The sequence below is a fragment of the Dermacentor albipictus genome, chromosome 1, assembly GCF_038994185.2.
Source record: "Dermacentor albipictus isolate Rhodes 1998 colony chromosome 1, USDA_Dalb.pri_finalv2, whole genome shotgun sequence".
In the NCBI taxonomy this organism is placed as follows: Eukaryota; Metazoa; Arthropoda; class Arachnida; order Ixodida; family Ixodidae; genus Dermacentor; species Dermacentor albipictus.
The window spans coordinates 248,522,771-248,536,347 of NC_091821.1; the positions used below are offsets into that span (position 1 = coordinate 248,522,771).

The 13,577-nt window shown below is 40.6% G+C and overlaps 1 protein-coding gene across 1 annotated transcript in view; it reads right to left on the minus strand.

Annotated features, from left to right (window-relative positions):
* Window positions 1-13,577, minus strand: part of LOC135900522 (U3 small nucleolar RNA-associated protein 4 homolog) — a 60,824-nt gene that overhangs the window by 44,007 nt on the left and 3,240 nt on the right. The window contains exons 2-7 of the mRNA XM_065430008.2: window positions 11,936-11,990; window positions 11,704-11,823; window positions 6,894-6,962; window positions 5,766-5,850; window positions 4,046-4,214; window positions 3,274-3,349 (exon numbers count right to left, since the gene is read on the minus strand). Of these exons, the coding sequence (XP_065286080.1) occupies window positions 3,274-3,349; window positions 4,046-4,214; window positions 5,766-5,850; window positions 6,894-6,962; window positions 11,704-11,823; window positions 11,936-11,990 (574 nt within the window). The remainder of the gene's footprint in view (window positions 1-3,273; window positions 3,350-4,045; window positions 4,215-5,765; window positions 5,851-6,893; window positions 6,963-11,703; window positions 11,824-11,935; window positions 11,991-13,577) is intronic.

The following is a 13,577-nucleotide window of genomic DNA, read 5'->3' on the forward strand; positions in this document are numbered from 1 at the left end:
CTTAAAGAGACCCTGAAACAATTTTGATGATTTTGTACAAATGTACTGAGTCGTTAGACTAGGTCCTTCTGGTCATTAATTGACACACCTATGTACTCTGCGCAAAGCATGTAGTTTATTAGAAGGCTTTAAATATGTATATTGCTACCGATTGCAGCACACCACTCGACTGAGTTTTCAGCCGGCCCCGACCAGGTGACATGAGATGACCATATGACACCTGTAGGGCAAGCTATCCGATTGGCTGCCCAGGACATGTCATCGATAATTTTTCCTTTATAGCGAACAAAACTTGTTTGTCATAGTTGGAATGTTAGTTCATTTGTTTCTATAAAAAAGAAAGTAACAGAAAGAGAATGCACAAGGACAATTCATCACTACACTCAAGACTTCTGGCACACAGCAACTGTCGTCTGCTTGTGTTACAACATGCTCCATGTTGACGAGAGCTCCGCAGTCAGTGTTGATCTCGATCTTTCTTTATGTGAGCACCATGGTTCACCCTTGTTACGCTGTGGGCTGCTAACGTAGCAGCTGGCAATATGTCAAGCTGTGACATTGTATCCCTCTGCAAGGCAGCCAACGACCGAAGTGGCTGCAGCGCATCGAACTGTCATTATCCGATCGGCGTCAGGATATGCGCAGCATTTGCAGCTGTGACTTTACGCCGGAGGATTACTACCACAATAGTGTTTCGCGTGTCTAGTATTCAGGTAAACGCAAGTGGACTGGGCCTGGCCATTTCACCATGCTGTTACGCGGGACGAGCAAAGGCACAAACGTGAACGGTCTGCATGGTGCAGCCGCCTGGTGGCACAGAGTTCAACCAAACACAGAGCTAATATAGCAGTAACTACATGTAAGTGTACCCTGCTTTGCTGCTGGTGTAAATTTCGGGCAGGAGCATAATTGTGAACACACTGTGTTTTTTTATGTTTAAAAAGTTTTGCACTTGGTTACAGAAATATTAGCTCTGTGCTTAGCTCTGTATTAGCTCAGAGCCAGTGAAGGTGGAGTTTAGCCCTGAGCAAATGGCAAACAAGTTGAGGAGAAAATGTATGGCTATGGAGGAGGGTAACTTGTAATCGTCCACAGCTCTCTTAAGGGAGTATAGTAGGGCAAATCAACCAAAAAACTGATTTTTTGATTTCATCAATAAAAAATAATACACACTGCGGGGAGCAAAACAGTGCAGCGGCGAGCGCGTAGGAGCGCTCTAAGCCATTTAAAAATGGCGCCAAAAAGCGCGCCGCCTGGTATTTAAACGTGACAGACGCGAGGGTTTGTTTACATGTTGTATTCCGTTATTTTTTCAGTGTTTACGTAATTATGTTTACTTCATGTTTACGTTTACGTAAACATGAAGAAAGGCTTTGGGGAAGACGCCAAAAAAGCCAGAAAGTTTCTGTACTCTGCTGGTGCATGTTGAACGGTTGTAGTGAAGGTGCAAACATAAAAATGCGTTTTTCTCAAAATCACTTTTTTTCAAAATTCTCGGAACTTGATGTACCTTTTCTGGAAAACTATACAGCCCATTACGCTGAAATTTTCCCAGAATATACTCACATCCCTTGCAAGTAATCTGAACCTGAATGTGTGAAAAAATCACTCGGGTATAACTAAAAAAAAAAAGAAAAGATTATTAGAAAGACCCTCCACGGTACGAGACGTGTGACGGCAATATTTTTTCTTGTGACGTAAATGTAGCAAAGCATTTTTTAAAGGTTCCAGTTAAACCCACTATTATACAGAATTATTGTGCGAAATCTCACGGTCATGCTGTTTTTTGTTTCTGAGGAAAGGTACATTTTATTTTACATCATAGCTTAAAGTTTGGTTCTCAAATACACAAAAAATAAAAAAGGCCTGCAGTAAAAAATTACACCAATTAAGGCCAACACTATTGATATTGAGCGTGCAGAATTTCACGCTAATATATAGAACAGTTGTTGAGATATAAAGCTGAAACCAAGATAGTTCATGCACCCTACCATACCCCCTTAATATGTGACACTTACACAAATTGTGGTGCTAATTATTTAGTGTAGCTATACTCTATGCGTCTACAAAATTTGTCCAAACCGTTTCAGGGACCTTTTAATGCCTTGAATTTCTTTGAAAGAACCTGCACCTACTGAGCTAAAAAACTCTTGTCACATCACAGTTGGAGCAGGCACATATTTGATATCATATATCTATCTTTAAACCTATCACCTGAAAGCACCTCACTACTTGACAAGTAATATGAACGGGTTTTCAAGACATCAGTGCTCCAGCAAGCACTGGATACTCATTGCCACGAATAGTAACTCCTATTGCCAAGGCACACCCTAAAAACACACAATAAACTCAAGGGTGCTACAGATGCACATCTAAAATATGTGCTTCCCAGGCCCTACAACACTCGGTAAACAAATTTGCCTGGTCACTACACAATAAACACCTCGGACAAAAATTCTAGTGTGCTCGTGGCAGGAAGCCAATAGTTTTGATCGAAACACTGCTTGCTCCTTTTTTCAACTTCATGAAGCACTTATATACATGACCGGATTTCTTTAAATGATGTGACTAAGCAGTGCCTCTGGGAGAAGCAAGAAACTGTGGCAAAAATGGCACCATATGGTGGCAGCGAATACCGCTGCACCGACACTGTGAGCCTCCAAGGACAGGTCACACAACCTAAACTTTGCCATGCCCATGCCAAAACTTAGCACAATATTGGACAGAGCATGGCAGGCATTTCACATGAGTACGGCAGCAAAGCTTCAAGTGCAGTGGGATTTACGAAAAGCAGGCCATAGTCACAAGGGTATGACAGATGCAGCATCTGATGGCCAATGACTCCACCCAATCAAGCTAAACTTTACAATTGTTTCATTAGAAAACTTGCCAGAAGCTTATTTTACATTGGGCATCCTGTCTCACCACATCTATGCAAATGCAAGATCGGGTGCTGATCACCTGCTTTTTTTAGTTAATTTGTCGCATGTCAAGTATCACCAGAAATGACACAATGTGAAAACATGTTACAATAGACTTTCATTAATTCGACTCCGGTTAATTCAATTTTTCGTTTAATTCGATCCCGGCTGAAGGTCTTTGCCAGCTACTATGTTGCTGAGCAAAATTATTATATCCACTGGTCATATTTATTATATATATACGTTTCAAGTTGGAAGAAGTTACATTTCCAATGCTTTAAAAGAAAGCAATATGTGTCAATAATATAAAATACCATTTCACTTGATTGCCAACTTAAACCATGCCACTTACAGATATTAATGTTGCAGTTTGTCCATCCCAGAATGAAGTCCTTCCACATGAGTCTCCCGTGATGATTGTGAAGTCACTAAATATAGAAAAGTAAAGCTATAGGCCAATGCATTTTAGAAAATACAAAATCCCACTTACACATATTTACATTATTTAATATCACTACAGCTTTAGCTCAATATATTTAGGTTATGACCCACATGCAACCTAAGTTCTTGAATATTACTAGAGCATGCTTAAATAAGTGTAGCTGAAATTTTGTCCAAAGCACTCGTCTATGGCCTGCTAAGCACCCCAATAACCACTAAGCATGCTGAAACACTCCTGAAAATCCGCATGAGTCTACATGAGGAGTAAAGACATTACATAATTCAACATAGCAGAGCTCTAGGACCTCCTCTTTAAAGGCGAAAATATGGCCACTTTACATACTAAGTGTGATGTCGACATGCCTTTCACTCTCTCTTGCATCTTGAATGCTCTTCATATTTTGGAAAAAATTATGCTACTGTGAAGCAAAATCATGCCTAGGAGGAAACCATTTTAATGCCAGATTCACAGTAGCTCGCTTAATGTAGAAAGCTAGCTCCTGTTCCAAACTTGCTATTCTGCCTCTCAGAACACCCGTGAGGTTGCGACACAGCAAAATGAAAAATGTCAACTTTTTTCAGCTCACCATAGTTGTACTTGCCAGTCACAAAGTTCATACTGTTTTGCTTTTTCACTATCTAAAATATTTTTGACCCAAAAGGAGACTCAAAGCAGTACTGACCTTGTAACCGCCAGGCACAACACCAGTACTTCCTGGTTTTTCTCAATCCTTCCAACCGAAATTCGATCCACTGCTCGGCCCGTGTTGACATCCCAGATGACAATAGCACCCGGTGACCCAGAAACTATGATGTTCCCATCTTTGCTCCAAGCTAAACACATTATACGGCCTGAAATGTTGAATAGTAAATCACAAATTTTTAAAAAATCACAAGTTTTAGGACCTGCTAAATGCTAAAAGCAGCAATTATACTTACAGTTCAGCATCTTCTGCTAAACTAAGCAATGTTGATAAAAGTAGATTGAATTTATTTCCAAAAATATGGTTTTAAGCAAGAAAGGTTGGTACAGCTTGATACAGAAAAAAGAAGAGGAGGTGGAGAATTATACTTTGGGAATTTCATAGTCACATTATTATGCCAAATTTAAGAAGGGCAAATTTCACATCAAATTCGTCTTCATTCATATAGGTAAAGGATAAAAAACATTTGCACTCATTACTATTATGAATTGGTAGCAGTCAAGATAAATTTGGTAAATTATTCGTTTCTTACAATCATGGCACAGTGTGACTAGCCTGAACATTTTATAACACTAAACAAACATCTAATGTAAGAGTGAGGCATACTTGGTGATGCTTGTTTTAACCTTCACGGAGTCAAATGGCCAGTTCGTATAGTTTCATACGAGGTGCTTAACTCAAACCAAGCTTCTTCAGAATGCGGTACAGAGGTACATCGCAGATACATGACCAATGGCAGTGTTCGTAGTCATATCAAGATACTTTTTTTTTCCCTTGAACTGAGCCAGTAAATTAGGGTGACATAGACACCATTTTAAATATTTTGAGGCCAAAGTTATACTTCACAAAGTTGTACAGTATGTCCTGTAAAAGCTCGCATAGTTGTTTCCATTAGGTTATCTTTTGTGCCATTTTTTCTTCTTTATGGGATAAAGCTCCCAAGAAAACCTGCCATATAGGAATAAAATGATACAATCAACACAGGTAAATCTGATATCCATTATCAGCATATATAGTATGTATGTATTCACAATATTATGGCAGACAAACTAGGCTAGACTCCCAGTGGATGCAGGAGTCATATTTCGTGTGGCAAAATGGCCCTTTCAATATAAAGAAAGTGCTGCACATGTTTCCCAAATAAGTGGTGTTTTCCTATACTATTCAGCATATTTAAAAGTTACATTTGAAGTGAATTACCAAAATGTTAATTTGCTGGTTACGCGCTTACATGTCTCACACAAGTGATGTCCACTCTGTTCGAGTAATCCAGCTCAAAGACTAGAATTAAGCTATCTGTCACAGGTAATTTAATTTCCACGTGCATGCAAGCACGCATGCACACAACGCACGCATACACACAACACCAAGTATACCCCCCTGCCCTCTTTGAGACAGCCTGCAGTTTTCAATTGAGAGTGCTAATTTGGTGCAATTTAGAACTCACTGTTTAATAAGTAGGATAATTCAAAGTGATTTTGAGCATTGCAAATTTTAAGTGCCAAAACCTTAATATAATTATGAGGCATGCCTTAGTGGGGGGACCCAGGATTAATTTTGACCACCTGGGGTTCTTTAACGAGCACCCAATACACAGTATATGGGCATTTTTGTGGTCGAACTTACAGAAGTCAAGCCTGTTACTATAAATATTGCCACACACATTTAACAAAGTAAATTATTTATATTTTATACTTACTTTCTTGCTTGTTTAACATTTTGTGGAAGTTAAGGCCATCTTCTGTCACCTCATAAATACACACACGGCCGTCTTCTGTACCAGCCTACAATAACAATAAAAAAAAAATTAAGGTATTATTAAAATTACTAAAGGCTTGGGCAAAACCACACGAATTTTGTGAACCTATATATAAGCACAGGGGTTATCAAACAAGTCATGCTTTGAACCACTTTAATGGCACACGGATACCTATAGGCTTAAATCTTATGCAGTAAGGGGTAATGCTTTTGACATTGCCTTAGTTATAATAGGATGCACATAACAATTTAGCAGGAGTAAACAAAGATACAGTAAAAGAACCAAGATGATCATGTGTGAACACAGAGCCAATGACTTTCAAGCAAATTACACTACAACGCTGAGCTATAAGGTAGGTAGATCAGAATGCTTTGCAAGCATGGCAAATGCCACTACGTATGTCATTGAACGAGAAAAATGGGGTTAATCGAGGGGCCCGATATTTATTAGTCATATCATAAGAAGCCAATAAACACTGACTCGAAGGAAAACATAAGGGAAATTATTTGTGCTTAATAATTGAAATAAAGAAACGATAAATTAACGGAAATGAAAGCGGATGAAAATCAACTTGCCACATGTGGTGAACAATCCCACAACCTTCACATTTCGCGTGCGATGCTCTACCAATTGAGCTACCAGGGCGTCGTTTCCCCATCCCCTTTCTTGGGTATTTACATTTCCTAGTAGAACCCTGGGAGTGTTAGCCAGCGTCACCACTCACAAACCTTGACGGCGGATGTGGAACATCCTTTCTGCCACAGGCGTCCCGAGAACATGATCTTGCGAAGGTTGTGGGATTGTTCCCTACCTGTGGCAAGTTGTTTTTCATCCATTTTCATTTCCGATAATTTATCGTTTCTTTATTTTCCTTATTAAGCACAAGTAATTTCTGCTATGTTGCCCTTGGTGTCAGTGTTCATTGGCTACATATGTGGTTGTGGTACAATACCGAAATACAGTACAAAAATGAACCCTGCACTATAAAAGTTGGCCCCTTATGGGTACCATTCCCTGTCAACATTCATAAGCACAGCTGAGATCGAAAATAACTAGCAATGAACTCACGGCAAGTCTTGTTTTCTGACGATCCTCAGCTAAGCACCAGGCTGCCCCTGATGTTACTGCAACGGAGTACTGTGAAAAAAGGTTCGACTAGTATTAATTAAATACAACATGTGATCGTGCATATGAGCCAAAGGTTTCGGTAACAGTACAAAATTTAGATTGAGGGGGAGGAGGGGATCAGAAATAACTTTTTTGTTTCTTGGCAGAACTGGCTGAAATTTGGCCCACACACTACAAATTGTGATAAAGAGACAAATCTAAAATTTCATCAAGATATCTTTATTAGTTTTTGTTTTATAAGAATTTACAAGTTCCTTGCATGTAGAACCTTCAACGGTTCTGGTTCGCGCGGCCATATGCCGCAGCAGGGGAGCCTCCGTCGAAGCATCTACCATGGACTGCGTTATCGGTGTCGATGGCACAAGGCAATTGTCAGCTTCACTGCTGGAGTCACACAATGAAAGATAGCATGGCACGTAATCCGCATATTTAGTCGTGTGCTCCACTTCTCCAGCCAATCGTCATCTCTTTCTCACCATAGGAGGCTTGCACTTCCGTTTTTCGAAGGCGTGCTTCTTCCAAAATTTCTTCTCGAACAAGTGGCAATCTATCACTAACCTGGGTTCTCCCAGAAATTCAAGTTCTGCGTGTCAAATGAAGACGCCGGCATGGTTTCCAAAGCAAGCAGATAACTGCAGCTGCCAGCTTTCCCTCTGCTGCAGCAGCAAACAGTGGGGAGGTGCCTTTCAACACAGCAGCCAATCGGAGGGCCATTTTCATCGGAGGGCAAGTGTGACCACCTCCAGCAGATCTGTGCTTTTGTGTTTGTGCATCTGTTACAAGATGGCGACGACAAATGAATTCAGAAGTGGAACGGCGAAACTTTGAGCTTTCAAATAACACCAAGATACTCGCTCGATGGAGGAAAAGATGAGATATGGCTCCGCGAACTGCAGTGATCATGTGCAATTTAAAGCTGTTGTCGCACCCTGTCCACTGACAAATTAATTTTTTTCAGGCACTCTTAGTGCGCTTTCAGCTAAACCATTCTGATACAACGTAGATTAGGCATTGCAAATGCCGAAACATGTGGGATCCCAAAATTTTTTTTGCACTCTGATCCCTGCATCCCCCTTAAGTACATCAGAAAAGCACAAGTTAGAAATAAAACTAAACTAAATGGGAAAACTGGACAACCATATTCTATTTCTATTACCTTAAGTTGTACAAATCTATATTATAAAGTATAAGGTAATGTTTCTCATTACTTTAGTTGCTGAACTAGTCTTCACCAAAAATCTCAAGTTCTTTCAGTGAACACTACTTCAGGAGTAATGTTTAGATCATTTCACCAAAGTGGAGAAAATCTCTTGTGAAAGATAAAACATATTTTACCATGCAAAATTGATGCTAGAGCCACAGCGCCTGGAAAAATGTCATTTTTTCTAATAGCTTGGCTATATGAAAGGATAAGATATCAAAGCAAGAGCACTTATGTATTTTTGCTTTAGTCTACAGATTATTTGTAGGTAAAGCCCACACATAATTTTCATGTGCCATAGTGAGTTTTTCAAACTTGAACCAAACACAGAAAGTAAAGGGGAGCATCATCGATGAGTGAGACCAATAGCACTGTGTGGCAGCTGTCATGAGCAAATCATAAAATTTTCATAACAACCTTGGTTTGTAAATTGGTTCAGGTCAATTGTGTGTTGTCTACATTTACAAGAAATTAAGCAACACAGCAAATTGCATAACCAAACTCAGGTAATATAATGTAGGCTGGCAATGAAAGATAAAGCTTAACTTTTTGTTTTAATGGACATGTTTTTTTTTACATAAAATAATACAGGCTATCGCAATCCAGGAGCAAAATCTTCTAGCACAATGCTTTTTCCCAAAAAATTTTTTCAGGCCTTGTTCCAAAAAGAAAAATCATCATCATCAGTCTTTTTTATGTCCAACGCAGGACGAAGGCCTCTCACAGCGATCTCCAATTAACCACCTTGCGCTGTTTCCAACTTGCACCTGCAAATTTCCTAACTTCATCACACCACTTCTTTGTCGTTTTCACCTGCACTTCGCTTCCCTTGGCAACCATTCTGTATCTCTAATGGTCCACCGGTTAAATGCCCTACACATTACTGGCCTGCTGAGCTCCATTTTTTCTAATGTCAACTAGAATATCAGCTACATACTCTACTTTTCTCTCTGATCCACAACGCTCTCTCCCTGTCTCTTAACGTTAGACTTAGCATTTTTTTGTTCCACTCCTCTTTACGCGGTCCTCAACTTGTTCTCTAGCTTCTTTGTTAACCTCCAAGTTTGTGCTCCATGTTAGCACCGGTAGAATGCAATGGTTGTGCACTTTTCTTCTCAACGACAGTGGTAAGCTCCAAGTCCAGATTTGGTAAAGTCTGTCATATGCCCTCCAACCCATTTTTATTCTTCTGTAACTTTCCTTCTCATGATCAGGATCCCCTGTAAGTAATTTACCTAGATAAAAGTACTCCTGCACAGATTCTAGAGGCTGACTGGTGATCATAAGTTCTTGTTCTCTTGCCAGGCTACTGAACAATAATAATAATATTTGGGGTTTTACGTGCCAAAACCACTTTCTGATCATGAGGCACGCCGTAGTGGAGGACTCTGGAAATTTTGACCACCTGGGGTTCTTTAACGTGCACCTAAATCTAAGCACACGGGTGTTTTCGCATTTCGCCCCCATCGAAATGCAGCCGCCGTGGCCGGGATTCGATCCCGCGACCTCGTGCTCAGCAGCCCAACACCATAGCCACTGAGCAACCATGGCGGGTGCCAGGCTACTGAACATTATCTTTGTCTTCTGTATATTAATCTTTTACCCCACTCTTGCACCTTCTTGGTTAAGGTCCTCAACAGAAATAGACAGCTACTTAAATATTACTGAATAAAATTTGTCAACACATTTCCTACACACAAGTGGGAAACAAGTAATTTACTGTTCCCTAACACTGTTCACTATTTCAACCATCCTTCAGAAACATTACAGTATAAGTAGTGATCACTGCATGCCTCATGCGCAAAGCTGCACATACTTTACTCTTGCCATGCACCTGTACTAAAATCCACATCACCATAGCAACCCGTGCTTCATGCTTGATTGCCATAAGCACATCGAACACTGGCCCACCTACTTAATCACTTTGTAGTGGCCAGATAGCTGCTTGTTTGGTTCCCAGTAGTGGTGTTACACAAAAGTTAAGCTGTGTAAAAATCTACTGCATCTTGAACATAGAGAGAATAGACAAGATAAATCTGATGCCTTGTACCGACAGCATGATGATGCCAGCATATACTCATTAGCATGTGTGACTGCAACCTTAAAGGGCCCCTCACCAAACCCCATTGTAAATTTTGGTCATACACCGAAAACTGTAAGCTGCCGTCTAGGAAGTGTATATTGGAGGAACTATTAAGAAATTGACCTTCTTGTTACCATTCTGCCAAGAGGAGAGTGTCAGTATAAACCGAGACTCTCTCTCCTTTTGCCTCGCTTCATATCCGCAAGCGCAATTCCTTCCCTGCCTTCTCCCATGCCGAAGCCAAGGGAGAGCATCGAGGTCACATGACGAACCCCACCTCCCCCTTTTTTTTTCTTATTTTCTTTTTTTACTGCATGGTGCCTTTTACATTGGACGATTAATTGAAGACATGTGCCACGGTCAATGATGCTGCAAGCAGTGTGTCTTGCATAGAGGCATCACTGCGTGTGACCACAACTCTCTCATTTGAAGCGCGGCTCCCTGAAGAGGAAGGACGTACGGCCTTCTATGAAAAATTTTGACCATTTTCACCCCACACAGCTGTTTCATACTTCGCAGACACGATCACCATCACGTGATCTATGAGTCATGCTTGTTTGTTGGCAGTGCCTAAAACTGGTGATGGGCTCTTTAAAATCATGCTTCCTCAGATACAATCCCTGCCTATTGGTTTACTGAGGTAAATGTGACACCATACAGAACAGACCACAAACAGAGAAACAGCTGAGCCCATGCTCATAAAATCCCAAAAATATTGCCACATGCTCAAAAATATGCAAAATAGTGGCTGTATCAAAAAACAGCGGTGCAGTAGGAATTTAATAGCAATGTGTCCCTCACATCTCCAAATTTTTATTCAGTATATCTTTCGATGCAGCTTGCTGCATAATATTCATTGAGTGTTCCCAAAGGTCGTCTACATTATGGGCAAGAGCTGCATCCTTACATGGATATTCAAGAGTCAATAAAGTTTACTATTATTGTCACAAAAGTAATACATGTAAATATATACAGGCAGATCCACACAACTAATGCAGGAGTTGTGGCAGGACCTGTATTATAGTATCAGTAATAAATATGCACTGAGCAAATTCACAGAAGCAAAGAAGTTATTAAAGAAGAAACATTTGCATGCACAGTGAGTGAACATGAGTACATGGCATTCAAACATTTGACAAGTCTTTCTATAATCAATGCAACTCCTGATTTACTTATCTTTGTGCATTCAAAGAAATACCCTAAATTGCCAACTGTTAGCATTATCCCACTGGTCTCATTTGTCTACCAACAAACAGGTCCCTTTGTTCATTTCATTTAAAATACATGAAACACCTTGAATAAAGATTTGCTCAAAATTTAAGCAGGCATACTAGGAAAAAAGTAAAACAGTCATCCAACTATCAAAGTGTCACAGTGATACCATTTCCTAAACAGTTATATGAAAAATACAGACCATGTTATTACAACAGATATTAGTAAGTCAGAAAGAAAGGAGGATCTCCCACCTTTTGCTCAAAAGAGACAAGATCATATTCTACAATACGACCATGCAGGCCTGTAGTGAATAACCGCCCATTGTGCCAAGCAGCTGCTTCCACAGAATTGTTTGGGTTGCCAAGTATAACCTGAAAAAGCAATAAAAGAGGAGCATAAAATGTTTTTCTTTAGTGTTATTATTATTAAACAGAGAAAAATTAATGTAATAGTTCAGCAGAAATAACCATGCAAGAACCTTACCCCTTCTACACATGGAGTGAACTTGAAGTTCCAAATCTCTATAGAAAAGTCAGACCTGGAAACATGAAACCATTTCAAGCATTTGAAAACAATGTCATACAAAGAGTAATATATACATCGTAAATGGTCATGTGCTTGGAAACAGGCACACTGCTGGGTAGTGCTCTTTAAAAAAAAAATTCACCGATGATTACGATATTTACTAATGCGAAATTTGAGCGCAGCTCTATGTGTGTTTTCATTTTGCAATATATAGGCTGGCACGGACAATCTTCTCAATCATGCGGCATGTTGCAAACGAAGTGAAGTCGATGGGGAGATCGCGAGAGGCAGCAAGAGGCAGGCTTACGCGTGGGCGCAATTCACAGCAGCCGCCGCAGACAGGCCTCCACTCATGCAGCGGTTTAGTGAACAGACGGCGCATAGAGTGCCTCAATGCACATGCACCGGCGAACAGAGCAGAGGCGAACGAGCGCATTAAGGCACCCTAACAACACACACTACTCTGACGCCACCTTGTAGCCACTGTCACTATAGTTCTCTTGCGCGGCACTGTGCTTTTCTTCTCATGCTTTTGTCACACCCTCCTCGCTCTCGCCAAGTTTCATCGCCTGCTGCGCTCCGCATTCACTCTCATCTTTCACTGTGCTCGTTCACTCGGTTACGAGGTAAGACGCCGGCGCTCGCAGCAGGAACAGGTGCCTAAGAGCTGCGCTCTAAAACATCTGCCTGACTGGCTTGTCATTGTGGCTTACTTAATCCTTTCTGCCAATTCAACACAGAACTGACGTAAAACAATGAATAATTAAGTGATTGTGTACTGCACACTAAGCCATGCCTTAGCTGCGAGAGCAATTACAACACTTAAGACTCTGGAATTGTCTTTGATCATTTGGAGTCATTTAATGAGACGAAACCTCAGTATAAGGTACTTTTGCATTCAAACCCCATAGGAATGTTGCTATCACAGCCAAGGACTCTACTATTAAGGTTAAGCTTAGGAGCATAATAATGTACAACTAGCACAGCTGTTAGGCTACGTTCACACTTGGGAAGCGGCAAGTGGGCGGAAAGGATAAAGAGGGCAGAAAATCTTTTCCACGCGTGTCCAAGATGTTCACATTTGTTTCGCCACTGCAGCGGAAACCACTGCCGCTCACCATCACACCATTTCATAGCATCATCACACCATTTCATGGCAGGGCAGTGATGTTTGTGGCGGACGGACATGTTTTTCCAGGGCTCCGTGGTGGCAACGAAAACATGTTTTTTGTGCATGCTTTGAGCTTGCTTCCGTTTTTATTTGTCGATTTTCAGCCTTTAAATAGTAATTGGCTAGCTTTTTTTCTTTCTTTTTTTTCATGTGCACGGATGTGTTTTGTATATATTTGGTTTTGCAGGATAGTCAAAGCGCCCTTCCGCGAAGCATGTTTCAACACATGCAACCATGTGGGACATTAAGTTTTATAGCCTTTAAATAGCAGTTTGGAAGTCGTAAAACTATTAGCTACTAGTGGTTGTAGTGTGTGTGCATTGGTATCGGTCATACTGCTTTGGTAGGACAGTGAGAGCTTGGCAATGTATTTGAACATGTGCGATATCTTGAAGTCTGTGCGGTATTTATTGCTTCTAAATAATTGGT